The sequence below is a fragment of the Rhinoderma darwinii genome, chromosome 9, assembly GCF_050947455.1.
Source record: "Rhinoderma darwinii isolate aRhiDar2 chromosome 9, aRhiDar2.hap1, whole genome shotgun sequence".
In the NCBI taxonomy this organism is placed as follows: domain Eukaryota; kingdom Metazoa; phylum Chordata; class Amphibia; order Anura; family Rhinodermatidae; genus Rhinoderma; species Rhinoderma darwinii.
Genome location: NC_134695.1, coordinates 54,405,827 through 54,422,615, shown reverse-complemented (window position 1 = coordinate 54,422,615; position 16,789 = coordinate 54,405,827). Strand labels below are relative to the sequence as shown.

General features: G+C 38.5%; 1 protein-coding gene across 3 annotated transcripts in view; it reads right to left on the bottom strand.

Annotated features, from left to right (window-relative positions):
* Window positions 1-558: 558 nt before the first annotated feature.
* Window positions 559-16,789, bottom strand: part of ANO3 (anoctamin 3) — a 254,338-nt gene continuing 238,107 nt past the window's right edge. For all 3 annotated transcript variants that reach the window (XM_075836999.1, XM_075836997.1, XM_075836998.1), the window contains 10 exons: window positions 16,159-16,195; window positions 14,651-14,762; window positions 12,304-12,361; window positions 8,043-8,140; window positions 7,333-7,478; window positions 6,598-6,750; window positions 5,021-5,168; window positions 4,853-4,933; window positions 2,514-2,619; window positions 559-1,965 (listed from right to left, as the gene is read on the bottom strand). In XM_075836999.1, coding sequence (XP_075693114.1) covers window positions 1,783-1,965; window positions 2,514-2,619; window positions 4,853-4,933; window positions 5,021-5,168; window positions 6,598-6,750; window positions 7,333-7,478; window positions 8,043-8,140; window positions 12,304-12,361; window positions 14,651-14,762; window positions 16,159-16,195 — 1,122 coding nt within the window. In that variant the 3' untranslated portion in view covers window positions 559-1,782. The remainder of the gene's footprint in view (window positions 1,966-2,513; window positions 2,620-4,852; window positions 4,934-5,020; window positions 5,169-6,597; window positions 6,751-7,332; window positions 7,479-8,042; window positions 8,141-12,303; window positions 12,362-14,650; window positions 14,763-16,158; window positions 16,196-16,789) is intronic.

Genomic DNA, 16,789 nt, shown 5'->3' with positions numbered 1-16,789 from the left:
GGACCGCAGAAAGAGCGGACATGTCTTATTACGGCCGTGTTCTGCAGTCTAGGCTCATAGAAAATAATGGAGGCAGCCACGTGCATGGCCCGCGATTTGCGGGCGGCTCGCGGGTGACACTCCGCTGCCGGCCAACCCGAAAATCACGGCCGTGCACATGGCTACGGTCGTGTGCATGAGGCCTTAATCAGAGGATGCATTTTCTGACCTGTCCTCCACTTCTTGAAGGGATTATCAGAGTAACAGATGCTGGAATAAAGGGCTTTTACACGTACACACATATATATATATATATATATATATATATATCAATATATAGCTATAGATATCTCCATATAGATATATATCTATATAGATTTATATCTATGTATATATTTAGATATATATCTATATATGTATATATATATATCTATATATATATATATAGATATATATATATATGCATATATAGATATATATCTATAAATATGTGATTCATTTATATTATTTTTTTTAAATTAAGTAATTACTCTACATGATATTGTAATTTTCAAAAAAATATCTAGATAATTAGGTAGAAACATGCAAATTTGTGAATTTCAATTTTTATATCAAAACACTGCATGGAAAAAATTAAGGTAATTTTGAAAAACATGGACCAATTTTCCAAAATAATTGAATGTTTTTTTTTTTGTCCTGGAAGAAATACTTTTGTAATCTTTCAGATGGAAGCATATTGTAACTCTAACCCATTCAGTGATTTCCACACTGAATAATTAAAGCGTTAGGGTGCCAGTAGTTCCCCTCTACTATCTGTTGAGAACAAGCTGTCTAACTGCATAGTTTTTTGTTTTTTTTGTGCACAATACATTTTATGAATATTTTATAACTTTGTGCTCAATTTGAAAAGATGTGCAAGTAAATACTAAAAGCTTTTAAAACCAAACTGCCCGATTGGATCTTTATGTGCAGGTCACTTGTAAAGTAGACAACGTCACGTCACAGAAACATCATATTAAAGACCCACTGCTTTACATACAGAGCCCAGTTGTAGTGATGTGATAGCCATTAAGCTGCCTGGACGCTTAGGCTGCTTTAAGTGGATGCCCAGCACCCTACAAAACCTCTAAGCCTTCTGCATTGCCCATGTCATGCTTTTATGTCTTTGGAAGAGCGCGCTGTAGATACAATCTATAGAATAGATGTTCCCAACTTCTCATGCAAGTCTTCAGGACAACTTTCGGATGTCACTCAAAAGTCCTCTGTGTTGTCTTTTTTTTAAATGGCTAATTTCATAATTTTTTTAGCAAATTGCATGATGTGTTAAAGTCCTGGTCTACTGCTCAACATATACTGGCCTCCTATATTACCAGAGATGGTGGAACTGTAGGTCCATTAATATGTACAAGTCAAGAGCAGCAATAGACAGGGAGCATTCTGTGAAATAGTTGCCTGGGTTGGTATACCTTTGACGTACTGATGCAAATTTGGGCATGTACAATACTGAAGATGTGCAGTTTCCAGTCATAGACCTGACTGCGGCCACACTCTACTGCAAACACCTCAGTCCCCATAACACTGACTTAAAAATGTTTCATTGCATTAGTGGTCCAACACCATGAATATTCCAGTTTATATATGGCTGGTATACACATATCAATATACATATATGATCATGTCCTACAATAGACATATATGTAAATAATATAATGCAATGAGAAACCTTTAAACATTATAGGATCATACCCCACTTTTTTTATTTTTTATTTTGGCTACTTTTCTTTAAGCTTCTCATGGTGTCACTTAAGGCCATTCATGGTTATAGTGTTTTCCATTCTTCTTCCGTTCTCGTTGTAAATGCTCCAGTTCAGCTTCATACATCATCTCTTGGACCAGGTACTTTTCTCGCCTCATTCGGTCACATAGGTCTTTTGGCATATCAGGGATGAGGTAAGCAATAAAGGATTTTATCCCAAACACAAGGTGCTAAAAAAAATATATACAAAAATGTATTGATGAAAATTAGACAAATATTGGAAAACTAAGATATCAATTTAACTGACAATATCACAATATAAGGCAAACACCCCCCCCCCCCAAATGTCTTGGTGCCCATGACAGAGATGGCAAAATTTCATAGGGTGGTTAAGGAGTTGGTGCTAGTATTCCTGTATCCAAGTGTCTAAGCGGTTAATACCTAGTATCTCTGGTGATCTAGGTTGACTAAAGCAATAATACTGATATCCATTTTTCATGGTGGTCTAGGATGGTTATGAATTAATATCTAACATCCCTGGAAGGTTAGGGTTATTTAGTGTTTAACACTTATTAATATTATGTTTTTTTCCAAACTGCTGAGAGAAGGGTTTCCGGGTACTAGTAGCTCCCTCTCAGTTTGCCAATTCAATATCGCTGATTGCATCCAATTACGGATCAAGATGTGGACATCTTACTGGAGGCCAATACTTTATGTAAGAAGAAAAATGACTAGAACATTCCCATATATCAATTATGTCGTAAAATAAAACACATACCTCAAAAACTATGATAAATGCTAGTCGTGCAGCCAGAACATGCCAAAACTGCAGGGTGAACTCATAAGGAACTGCGCTCCAAGGAGGCGCTCGATAATCCCGGTATCTGGGTAGAGGTAAGAAACTTTATTACTTTTAAATGAAAAATTCTAATTATTAGACTCAAAGGCAAAACACTTGCAATATATACTAATTTAGATATGGAGAGCGGTAGGAGACGTAAAATCCCTAATATAAAACGTACTTACCTGTCACCACTCCTAACATGTCTGTTTTAGTAAATACTTGTATTCCCCATGAAATAACAATTCTGTAACATATTAGCCTAGAACGCTGCGTTGTGCTGTTCCTCTGTTATGTCTCATGGAAACGTATGAATAAATTGACAACTGGGTGTTAACATTCCTCTTGTCAAAAAGGCGTGTCCGTACACAGTCCTACTCTGTCAGCACTGATTGGCCAGTGTCATACTGTAGGGACACACCCCAACTGGTAACGGCCAGTGGTCAATTTATTCATACATTTTTAGGAGGAATAACAGAGGAACAGTACAACATAGAGTACTGCAAAAATGATGCTCCAGAATTGTTATTTCATGGGGATTACAATTATTTACTAAAACAGTCATGTCAGGAGCGGTGACAGGTCGTCTTTAAGCGTAATATTTTAATGCTACAATCAGCTCCTTTATTTATAGTCCTCTAATAGCATCACATGCCACTTCACAGCAGAAAGGAGGGTAAAGTGGGTCTGACTTCTGAAACCCTAAACAACCCCAAAATATAAATTCCTTTGCAATGATTGCTATCAGGGAAAATGTAGCATTTTGCGCCACACATTCCAAGGAGTAGACAACCATGTAATAAAAAACTAGAGCTTTGCAGCGGCTATCTACTCTGGCTTATAAGGGAGGACCCGTGTGGGGGAAACCCCTCTATGGACACAGGTAGGACCAGATTAAGTTGGTAGGGGCCCTTGGGAAAAAAGCATAAGCATTAGATCATTGTTGGCAGATCCCATTGATGTCAACAGGTTCTGACAACAAATTAATGTGTATGAGGGCAGCCCCACTGTCTCCTGGCGTCTGCTGGTGATGGGAAGCAAGGTTTGGCATGTTGAATTTTAACATGCCCAATCCTCTTTTAAACCATAAGATAAGTGTTACCAAAAGTATCTGGCAGTTGCTTATATTCCTCTACCTATGGCAATAAATGTGCCTGCTTGGCCACTGGATTTCTTCTAGTTACTAGTACAGTTAGGAGAATGGAGCCCTTAGCCTTAGTAATAAATATTAGTAAAAAGTTAAAGAGTAGGTTTTTCTGACACATATTAAAACTCTTATATTGTTGGATGTATTCTTTTAATCTTTTCATAGTCCCATGCCTTGCTGTTGGGGATGTTTTAGAAAAAGTCCTGAAGGGGGCTGGGTGGTTGAGGCCCCTGGGCAATTGCCCCTTTTGCCCTCCTTATAATCCACCCCTGTACACAAGTTGTCCTAAATGGATAACCTCTTTAAGCCTTAAATAACACAAAGCAGTAACAAGAACCTATTATTATCTATAATTAGAATGTTTTATGGTATATGTAATGAACGGAAAATTACTACTGTACAATTTAAAAAATGCTGTGAACCAAGATTGTAGAAGTAGAAGCAGAGAACAAAGATTGGATCCAGCGCCAGTTGTAGATAAAAAGGAAACTTTTTCCAAGTTTTATTCAATTGTTTAAAATCAAAATCGGCAGGATAATTTCCTGGTACAAAGGGAGGTTCAATGGAATTGTTAGCCTACGCGTTTCAGACGCCTCCTGCGTCATTACTCATGGCTTATGCTGTAGAAGTACATTTCTTTAAAGGGTAACTAAAGTTTTAAAAACTTTTGACATATCATAGTGACATGTCAGAAGTTTTGATAGGGGGAGATCTGAGCACTTAGACCCCCACCAATTGCTAAAACAAAGCGGCAAAAGCACTTGGGTGAGTGCTGTGCCGCGTAGGTTATGATCGGCTTTCCTCGGAAAGCCGAGCAAGTGGTGTACGGACTCATAGACTTTTTATTGAGGCCGTACACTGCTCCGTGGAAAGCCGATCAGAAATGAAGCGGTATAGAGGTCACCTGAGCGATCGGTGTAGGTCTCAGTGCTTTGACTCCCACCGATTAAAACTTCTGACATCTCAAAAGTTTTTTAAAAGTTTAGTTACACTTAAAAATTACCTTTTTCAAGCAGATTTTTTTTAAATCCATAAATAATACTGATATGACGCTTTAATTACTGTTAATATACATAAAGTCTGTACATGATAACAAACAATTGTCTTTTGAGCAAAGTTCTTGACATACCTGCAATACCCAGTATATCCCTCACCAAGTTCACTTAGATCAAATATTGATAAACTACTGTTCACGTAGCCTCGTAGACATCTGAAACACACATATTTGGATTTCAGATATAATATGGAGATTTGTAGAGGTCATTATATGTCAGAAAGTCATTAGACTAAGTCTTACTTCTCATGTCTGTATCCTTGATCTTGGCAGGGTCCATACTTGAAGGCATATACAAAGCGAGGGATATAATCAGAGGTGATGGCTATGACAAAGGCATTGGTGATAACCGCCAGAACACCAATTCCTTCCAAAATCCCATACCAGATTCCTAAAAACCAGGGGTTACAATTATTACTGTGTAAACAAAAATAGCTTTACCTACATTAAGAAATTCTGACTAACGTTATATTGTCAAAATATGTTTGCCTAAGTTTTTAGCATGTTCCTGTATACATTCTGCAGTCTGGTAGTCCTGCTTGCCTTGGATGTCCACAACCACGGCTGGCTTTAAAGGGTCTCTGTCCCCAGATTATAAGTGCCCTATCTCCTACATAGTCTGATCGGCGCTGGAATGTAGATAACAGCAGTGGTTTTTATTTTGAAAAACGATAATTTTTTGAGCAAGCTATGAGCAATTTTAGATTTATGCTAATTAGTTTCTTAATAGACAACTGGACATGTTTTTACTTTTTACCAACTGGGCGTCGTACTCAGGAGTGTATGAGGCTGACCAATCAGTGACCAATCAGTGACCAATCAGCGTCATACACTTCTCATTGTTCCAGCCCAGCTTCTTTCACTGAACAATCACACTGTGCACAATCACGCTGTGCAGTGAAAGATGCTGGGCTGGAACAATGAGAAGTGTATGATGCTGATTGGTCACCGATTGGTCAGCATCATGCACTCTTCTGTACAACGCCCAGTTGATAAAAAGTAAAAACACGCCCAGTTTCTATTTAGAAACTAATTAGCATAAAACTTTTTTCCACTACAAAATGCCTTGTTAAATAAAATAATAATAATAAAAAAAAACATAATGACCCGTATGATAAATCAAAAACCTTTTTTATCGGACACGGTGAACAGTGTTTATATTGTGCATCAGTAGTACAAAAAAACCTATATAAATTTAATATCACCGTAATCGAACTGACCCATATAATAAAATTGACATGTCATTTCTACTGCACGGTGAATGCTGTAAAAACAAAACCAAATTGATGGGTTTTTTTTATTTTTATTTTGATGGTTTGATTTCCCATTACCCTCCCACCAGAAAAAAAAAGGTTTTCAACATGGCTATGTCAATGGAAAAATCAAAATGTTAGGCTTTTCTGAACGCAAAGTGATTTTTTTTTCCAATCATAGAAGGTGATGGCATTTCACTAGGACATGCCATCTCTTTCTGATCCTTGAGGGTCCGACTGCTGGATCCTGAGATTGAAGGGGCCGCAACACCATGGCCCTTCACTGTTTTTCCCTGAGAAGCCGTGCTCCCGGCCAACGGCTGTGCAGGGAGCTGCAGCACAGATTCATTCAGTGCTGTTGCCCCTTCACACTCAAGATCGTGAGGTCCCAAAAGTTGGATCCCCATGGATCTGAAAGTGATGGCATATCTTAGTGATATGCTATTACTTTCTGTGACTGGAATAACCCTTTAAAGAAAATAGAAATTACTAAGTGACAACTTTGTCCTACAACCAAGTAAAATTCATGGATCATTCATGTGGTCATCCATGGAGCTAAATACCTACCTATATCAGTAGCCCGAGCAGGCATGGCCCTTCTCCACTGCGTAACAAACTTATAAGCATCCAGTCTTATCTCAATGATATTGTTAAGCAATGCCAGGAGAGGAGCCAGTGGGAAGGCAGCTACGAAGATTGTAGTAAATCCAAACTGTATGACTGAATAATAAAAGGTCAATAGATATCAAGACCGCCAAGTAATTCTTTCAGATAATAAAAATCAGAATGTATGTGTTGATATGAAATACAAGTAGTCCTTTCCAGATATTATGTACAGTACTTTTATAGCTTGATGTTGTTTTTCAACACAAAAATGTATATTATATTTAAGTATTGAATTGATATGGATCAGACATGATAGAACAATTTTATACAAACATATTTATACACGTATGTGTTAAATCCAAAAACAAGTCTCATAGGGTCCTCAAATTATGATTGTCATGTTGACCTTAGAAACACTAGGTTTCCTTCTGAGAAGAGGTCATTGTCTGAAGATGGGAATTTCTGGGCATTTGGGGTACAGGTTAAGAAAACACAGCCCCCGAGGACATGCTCAAGTGGAGCGTACAATTTATTTTTTATTTTTTGGCTAATGTCCGATTTTGTGATCTCATCTAGTATCTTACGTATTGATCTGGTTGGAGAATAATGACTGATGTCACCAGTCATGTAGCAGTAACGATATATATCTGCCCTCAGTACTAGATAATGAAAAATCAATTTCATTTTTTTACTTACCCATTTCTAAGTACTCTTCCATCAAACCATGAGCATTCATGGGCTGCAAGTTCCAATCTTTTTCCCATTGTGGTATTGTTAACTTGCTTTCTACAGCTTGTCCTCCTTTCTTGATTTTCCTTCGAGACCACCAATTTTGAAGAAGTCTGATGGAAAATATAACAAAAACATTTATAGCGGAAGGTTAAAATTAAAACTGAAAGGAACCATTGGGGGTCTGGTTATCCAGCTCTTAAAGTAAAAAAGACCTTTGTTGCTAAGTGTTTTTCTCTTACACTACAACATCTACATTCTCATGACCAGGATCCAATCATTCCTTTTTCCATGGTAGAAGGAATAAAAAGGGGGTGGGGAATAAAAATAGGCGCTCCTCTAATGTAAATAACGTCAGGTTCTGTAAAGTTCTGAGTCGTCTTCACCTTCTTGAAGCATCCAGAGATATATACCGCGGACACAGGAGCGCCTCTCCTAGGAGTTGTCCCTTTTTTCTTCCATAAACCAAATTCCCTTTTCCATGAGAGAAGGAATAGATTGGTCATGTCATACACATTTTGCTGTAAAGTGTCATTCTGCAAGTATTTCAGGTCAACAGAACCGCCTTAGGTCTATCCACGAACGGCCTGACTGTACCATACATGGCTGACTTTGGGTAGACTAGCTTTTATGCATGGAATATATAATAAAAGATATATACAATATGTGTTACTTACGGATATCCAAGTTCCATGAAGTTATTCCACATTTGTTTTAAGACCATGATGACCCCCATTTGTAGGCAGAGATCTATGAGACAGCCACTTGGGTGACACTAAGCAAAAAAAAATAAAAAATGGCCAACCAAAATAAATGCCTACATATGAAAACAATTCCGTAAAAATGTAGAATATAAATAAACTCTTATTCAAGTAAAAAACAATATTTAGATGCATTGCAGTTCATTTATAGTCATGGCCCCACAGCTCTTAAAGGGGATATCTGGTTTAGAAAACCCATTTTCAATACCCTATTAGGAAATTTTGAGGTGGTTCCATGTTCAGAACTCTTTTCTATTTTTTTTATTTTTGCCTATATAGTTCAGCAGAGGCTTTTTTTAACCCCTTCCCGTCATAAACAACTTTCAGATTGTAATTTTCGTTTTTTCCTCCACACCTTCCAAAAGCCATAACTTCTTTATTTTTTCGTCTATATAGTCCTATGAGGGCTTAATTTTTGCGGGAGGAGTTGTAGTTTTTAGTATCACCATTTATTGTGCCATATAATGTACTAGAAAATGGGAAAAAATTATTTGTGGGGTAGAAAATGAAAAAAACTGTGATTCCGACATTGTTTTTTTGCGCTTTGTTTTTACTGAATTCACTGTGCAATTAAAACAACAGGTTAACTTTATTCTGCGGGTCAATGCGATTACGGTGATACCAAATAAATATAGTTTTTTTCATATTTTACTACTTTTACAAGTAAAAAACTAAGTGTAAAAAAATAACATTTATTTTGTGTCGCCAGATTCTGAGAGCCGTAACTTTTTTATTTTTCAGTTATTTAAATGGTATGAGGGCTTATTTTTTGCGAGACAATCTGTAGTTTTTAATGATATCATTTCGAGGTACATGCGACATTTTGATCACTTTTTATAAAAAATTTTGTGGGAGATGAGGTGACCAAAAAATAGTGATTCTGGTGTTTACAATTTTGGTTTTATACGGCGTACACCATGAGGGTTAAATAATGATATATTGTAATAGTTCAGACTTTTACGGATGCGGCGATACCAATTATGTTTATTTTATTTTTTTTTACTATGCTCTAGGGGGAAAGTGGGAAAAGGTTTTTTTTTTTTACTTTTAATTTTAATTTTATTTTTTAAACAAAAAAACAACTTTATTTTACTAATTTTAACTTTTTTTATTAGTACCCCTAGGGGACTTCAAACAGTGATCGTTGGATCGCTTGCACGATATACTGCAATACTAATGTATTGCAGTATATCGTCTTTCTGACAGGCTTCTATTAAGCCCTGACAGAGTCAGGGTTTAATAAGAGCACAAAGATGGCGGACCTGGGGGTCTTCATTAGGCCCCCAGGCAACCATAGACACCCCGCAATTGCATTGCAGGGGGTGCGATGAGCTGCTAGAGGGGGTCGCCCCCCTCTTTCTAATGATTTAAATGCCGCGGTCGCTATTGACCGTGGCATTTAACGAGTTAAACTAGCGGTATTGCGCTCGAGCGCAATCCCGCTCGTTACTGTGAAGTGACGGCTGTAACATACAGCCGACACCCGCATCGTATGGAGCGGGTTCACTCCATGAGCCCGTTCCATACTTCCCCCTACCCGACTTTGGTGTAGCCATGCGTCAAATGTCGGGAAGGGGGTTAAAGAATAATGTAGAGGCTCTTGTGTATGCCTTGTGTATACCTGTTTTAGTTGATGTGCCATTTATGAGTTATCTGCCATCTTGGTTCTTTCTTTCCCTCTGATATGGTTCTCATAATGCAGCCTACATTTCCCATGATGCTTCTGGCTTTTCAGAGGTAGCGGTGTCTTATCACACTGCACTTGCTCTGCTCTGTGTCCTATCTAAGTGCGCTAAGTGACAGATCAGTGACATAGAACATCTGTCCTCACACTGCGGAGTCTCAGTGTATTCCTATGCGATACACCCGTCTCCTGCTATTTTTTTTCCCTGTCCGCTCTAACAAGTGGAATGCAGGGCAGAGCAGTGAGAAGCTGCGTCTCATAGAAATGCACTGGACTCTTTGCACACAGCATTCACAGATAGTATAGACAGGGCCCTCTATACTTGGCTCTACAGGCCCAGGAAATTCTGGGCTCGTAGAGCCAAGGAGCCTGGGCCCCCCTCCATTAACGAGGGTTGGGCAATGGAAAGCGGTGCGCTCACGTTTGTACATTATCTGCAGTAACTGATTTTGGTATTGATGTCAATGACAGTGAACAAAAGGCACATGACCGGTTAATGCCCTGGTTTTAATAACCGTTAATGCACCGGTTTTGTTAAATTCTGCCAAAACGTATCCCACTGTATGGCATACAGTGGGCTACGTCGCCCGGGGAATGGCCCTGGGGAAACTCCTGAAGTCACTGTTCATAACTGTACAGTGACGTTAGTAGCTTTCCCAGGGTTGCAGTCCCCAGGCAGAACTTCTACTAGAACTCTGCCCAGGGACTCCAGCGCTGTTCCTGATGGCCATATTTGGAAAGTAATGTCAGTAAATTCCCCAGGGCCAAAGGCCAAGGGTAGGGCGATTGCGATTGGGAAGCTCCTGACGTTACTGTCCATATAGTGTTGGCAGGAGCAGTACATATTACTTTTGGGGGATCTCTCAGGATGGTATAGCATGGTCTACTATGCTTTTCCATCCTTTAAAAAAAGGTAAACCCCAATCGAATGAGTTATATTGTAATTTGTAGTGAATTTTCAGGCTCAATCCGCACCGAAAATAGGAGAGTTTTAGCTATGTGCCAATTTTAAAGCAAATTGTTCTACTATTACTTTTCCAACCTACATGTATTTGGTCTTATTTTTCTCAAAACATTTTTGGCTTCCATATTGTTTCAAAAAAAAAAGTGATATACTTTAGTTTTTAAAAAAATGGAAAAAAAATGAATCTGTAATTTTATATTATGTTTTTTGACATCTGGTGCATGCCACTGGGTAAACACACCTGAATACATATTTGGAAACTTCTGCTGACTTCAGCTATACTAAATGTGTGCGCAATTCTTACATGCTCCGAGCAAGTTGGAGCTTACAATGAATGGTGCACAAACTGGCTTTTGGAGAGAAAATTTTCCAAAGCGGATTCCATAGCGATCTCTGTGCATGCGAACAGTGTCATGGCCAAAGTCACTGTGTAGCCCCAGCCTAAAACTATACTATATATCAATATATATGATATGAAAGATATGGATAAAGAGATGTGTAGATAGAAATAATAAGAATCTTTAACACAAAAAATCTGCAATCTAGATAGATATTATAATCTATCTATCTATCTATCTATCTATCTATCTATCTATCTATCTATCTATCTATCTATCTATCTATCCATCCATCTATTGATATATAGTATAGTTTTAGGCTGGGGCTACACGACTGACTTTGGCCCTATAGACAATCAGTGTGAGTCAGGGGAACTTTATAACTCTGCAGCTAAACATGGTATGGACTCATCTATGATATCACTGCACTCCTGTTACCTTAGTTAGGGCAGAAAAAATCTATCTTATCTCTCTTCAGCAGCACTACATATATGGGGGGATGACATATAGAAGAACAGGGAGGGTAGAGTTGGGGGGGAGGGGTCTCAGAGCTGCCAGGGGGGATTTGATAGGTGATGATGTAATCATGTAGTTCACAGGAAGTCAGCCACACAGGGGAGAGTGACTTCCTGTCTACACATGAGAGCACGGTCTATTTTGGTGGTCTTACCGAGATCACATGACAAAGTTGCTCATAATGAAAGGGTTCAAAATACATGGATGCAACTGAGCTGGGAAAAAGAAAACAAATGACACTACTACAATATTGCTTTATTGAGTTAGAATAATATATGCAAATTTAAAAAAAATAGATGGAGTGCTTCTTTAACTTTACTAAAGAATGAGTACATTTAACAGAGCTCTCAGTAGGGAGTGGGGCTCATTATAACTTTTGCTATGATTTTGGTGCATGCCCCTTGGTGGGTGCATGGACATTGGTGGTAAGGAAGTGAATTATTGCGAACGCACTAGTACTATTTGGAAGTGAATTTGCCGGTTTGGAGGTGGACATGACGTATTATTGTACTGCATAAATAGCAAGCCTGTAACATGTTAGAATAAACCGAAGGAGAATAGATAGATGTATATAGCAGTCTTTTCCGTTTCCTGAAAGCAGATATAATTAAGGAATAGCTGAGAAATGTTTTTAACAACTTAACAAAAGAGGACGATACAAGGGCTTTCTCTTACCTCCTCCAGCCTCCATCTTTGAAAAAGTCTGTTATATTTTCCAGGTCTCCCTGCAAACCTGTAACCAATGAACAGAATGTTTATTTCCCTTACTTCTCTATATCAGTCCAGAAAGGCTCGGCTCACACCACGATGTCAAAATATTTTATTTTTTTGCTATGACCGTGGTATAACCATGCCGTTTTGCTGTGATTTTCGCAAAAAAATATTTTTGACCACAACATTAAACCCAATCTAAACAGGTTTGACCTCAGATGTATATTTGAGAAATTCCATTGCTGCAGATAAGATACCTAACATTGTCAGATTGTGGTCAGACAGGGTTTTGGATATTCGCCTTCATTCTTGTTAGACCAGTCACAAGCTTTGAACTCAGTGGCAAATCTCAAGATTTGTTTTGTGGCCTCAGGGTGTAATAGTTGGTACCATTCACTGTAACCTATCTAGTAAAGGTGGCTATACACAACATGGTATGTTAGCTGAACCTGACAATTTTGGCGGGACCGGCCGATGTTCTTACGTGTATGGCGTTGTCACGACCCTCTCCTGGTGGCAGATGTCAGGGGAGAGCAGGGCTGGGCATGTTAGATTTCAACATGCCCGATCCTTTTGTTTGCAAGGCGATAAGCCACTGCCAGGGGAGTCTGACCGTGGCTTTCTCTTCTCCCAATTGAGAATCCATGTACGCTTAGCTGAGCTGAGCGTGCATGTGTATGGGGGAGTTGCAATAAAAAACGGTCGACTGAACGATCATACGGCTGACAACTTTCTGAAATGCATGGCCAGCCATAGACATGTGCACTGTTTAAAGTCCTAAACACTGTCACTGATGCTCATGTATTGGAGATCTACCAAATGGGTGCACATAATTAAAATGGCCATCTGTAATTCTCTTTATGTTGAGAGAAATTATATGGGGCATGTTGGCAAATGCAATTGGAAGAAGATAGCCAGCAGGCCCTAATCACTCCCATTAGGTGTTTTCAAAGTACGGTTTCGGGATTACCTTACCCAAAGCACCCATCTGTAAGTGCAAAGGTTTATATACAATAGCGGCAGATCATGCCATTGCTATGGCGCCCTGGGAGAGAAGGGTTCCAGCTCTGGTTGGTCCTATCACTTTTGCAATTGGGTGGGGAAAACCTGTGCAGGACTGCCCTCTGAAGTGGGACCTCATTGTTTAAGGTATTTTCCAGGATGAGAAAAACATGTCTGCCTTCTTCCAGACAGTGTTACACTTGTCCATGGGTTGTCCATGGTATTGTAGCTCAGCTCCATTGAAGTCAATGGGGCTGAGCTTCAATACCACTCGCAACCTGTGGACAAATTTGACGCTGTCTGGACTACTCCTTTAACAAACAAGGTGCAATTGGCCCAAAGGTCAGTAAAAGAGTATGGAGGGGGAAATAAACACTAGTCACTTATTTCCTGGGTCACAAAACACACCACCATAATGGTAAGTCCATTCTTATCTTTGCTATAGAGCCCATCTCTTCTAAAGTTTCTTGCCATTGTCTATTTGATGCGTTAAGAGTCAAGATAAAGAGTGCTATATCTGTATGGTCATTAAAGGCGTTATCCAAGCTGGACAGCCCCTTTCTCAGCATATGGATAGCATAGAGAGGGGGAGGCATCCTTCTCTATTAGCCAGGACACTGAGGTGAAATTTGTGGCCTCTCACAGCTTCCCCCAGTGATATGAACTCATGACTGGGGACTTCAGCAGCAAGAGCCATCAAGTTGGAATATATTTGAAACAGGGTTGTCCAATTGGGACAACTCCTTGAAGGGGACCTTTCACTTCTCCTGATATGTCAAATTTATTAAATAGTTGTATTTTCCATAAAATAACAATTCTAGAACATATTTTGTGTTGTGTAATTTCTCTATTATTCTTCCTATAAATGTATAAACAAATTGACAACTGGGTGTTACCATGTCTCTTGTCAATGGGGCGTGTCCCTACACAGTCTCACTTTGTCAGCACTGATTGGACATTGTCAGTCTGGGTAGTGACACACCCCCGACTGGTAACACCCAGTTGTTAATTTATTCATTAATCAAATTTCTAGGAGGAATAGCAGACAAACGGCACAACGTAGAGCTCTAAAAAAAGGTGTTCTAGAATTGTTATTTAAAGGGGAATACAATTATTTACTAAAGCAGACATTTCAGGTTCAGGTAACAGGTCCTCCTTAATGCTATTTTCCGAGCTTCTGATCACAGCCAATAGGGGTGTGTACTGGGTGAAACTGTACTCTCTGGTTTAGAGATGATATGCCCTAATTATGAGAGGCCTGTCTTGGCATCAGGCTCTTGTAATCTTTGTACTTTAAATATTACCTTACCTGCCAAGGAAGAAGGCAATGTAAAATATGGAGCTATTTAAGTTGACAAACTGGAAGAGGAACATTTTCAAAGCAAAACTGTTTTCCCACTCGGATTCCGTTCTTGGATGCTCTGTAAAGTGAACACAAGAATTTATTGTTGAGAAATTCATTGTACTGCTTTCCTTGTTTGCCCCAGGCGAATTCCTTGAGATGCCATTTTAGTACAGGATATACATTTGGTTTCTTTTTTTCACATTAATGTGGATTTTTCATATTTATTTTTTTTAAAGAGTAAACCTATGAAGGGTATTATGAAGTATTTGTCATTAGACTATATTGACCAAGTTAGAGGACCAATAGACCTCAGAAGTTTAAATGTACAGTTCCCAATTTATCCCATAATAATTTTCTCTAGTATATAGATAAATATACTGAACACTTCATCTACAACCAACTGCCCAGGATTTCTGCTGAAAGTGAAAACGAGTCCTAAAGGGAAATTGACACCAAGTCCAATGGTCTAGACAGAATCAAAGCTTGAAGCTCCTTGGCCACAATGCAAAACTTGTACCATTAACCACTCCTAACCATGATGTGCCTTTGTCTGCAGTGACTTCACATAATGTAGAAAGGCTAAGAGCCCAAAGATGAAACTAAAAGTTCTAGAAACTTTGGGTGAAGGTCTTCTCAGTGGTGGGAATAACTGTATAACTTGAATTAGGCATTTGAACTTGACTTGCAGAGGACTGTGAGAGATCACGGGTTGTATCCTGATTTTTTTTTTTACTTATTTAAAGAAATGTCTATTAAGTATACATATTGAGAACTGAAGATGATTACAATTAAAATAATATTTTGGTTTAAAGAAAAGGATGCAAAAACTCTTGACTGGTACAAAGTATGGTCTAATGTGATGACTAGAAGATATTGTGAATACAGATGTAGCCAAGTTTATCTTGACTCAACTTGCTGCAGGGTAATTTCACGCAACAATAGCCATTGAAAACACATTGAAAAAAATCAAGTTAAAGTTTCTTCCCCCTGTTTATTTAATGCGTTAAAAGTCAAGATAAAGATGGCTACATCTGTACAAGTAAAAAGACAAAAATATATATAATGTTTTATGTCATTTACGCGTACACCCAAGAAAAAGACTTAAAATGACCATACAAATTAGATTAAGACTGAGCGCCAAGCCACCGGTCAAAAGTATCAAACATACGAATAATTCATCCATCAACATGCCAGGCTGGCCAGGGGCATGGTTTAAAAAAATGTGGTAAAAAAGGGGTAAATGATCATCCTAAATCATGCCATATACACTATTACTTTCAGCCAATGACCAACTGAAAATATCCAATATGACTGATAACCTTTTTGTCAGATACAGTGGGTTGTCAGGCATAGCGAATGCTCGTTTGCATCTTTGATCTAATATATATATGGCCAGACTTACATAGGATTTAATATCTAGTTACGGTATGCCAAATCTTTCCCTGGGTTGCCTCTGACAGCAGTGTACTTACCTAAATTTGTAAGAAGATAGGCAACTTTCTCGTACACCTGAAATCAAAACAATAAAAAACGTATGCAAAATATTTTACAAAATTGTAAATTTCTAACTCATTTTTTTCGTCTTACGTCGGCCCCATTCACACCGCGTTTGTGCTATCCGCCAGGCGTATAAGTTGTTTTTTTTATAAAAATGGGGACCATTGAAAACTTATACAAACGTGTACCATTTTCTGTTTTTGTTTTAGCATACACTCAAACGTCGGTATATGTTTCTGTCCGTTTTTACCTAAAAAAAATATATATATATATTTTAAGTGAACACAAAAAAGAATAATAAAAAAAACGGATAGATTTACTGTATATAAACGGATACAAACATATAGCATTACGTTTGCATACGTCGTCCATTGGGATCAATGCTTAAAAACATGTTACGTTGCGTATACATTTTTTGAAGTACAGAATAGCGCTGCAGACTACGCTTTCAGTATTTTCAAAAAAACAGTACCCCAACGTAAACCATGGCAACCATAGACCAAACGTCTGCTATTTTGTTCTACGTTTGACCCATTATATTCTATGTACACGCCGAGCTGTACGTTTCAATACTTTTTTAGCGTTTAAAAACGCATACGCCTGGCG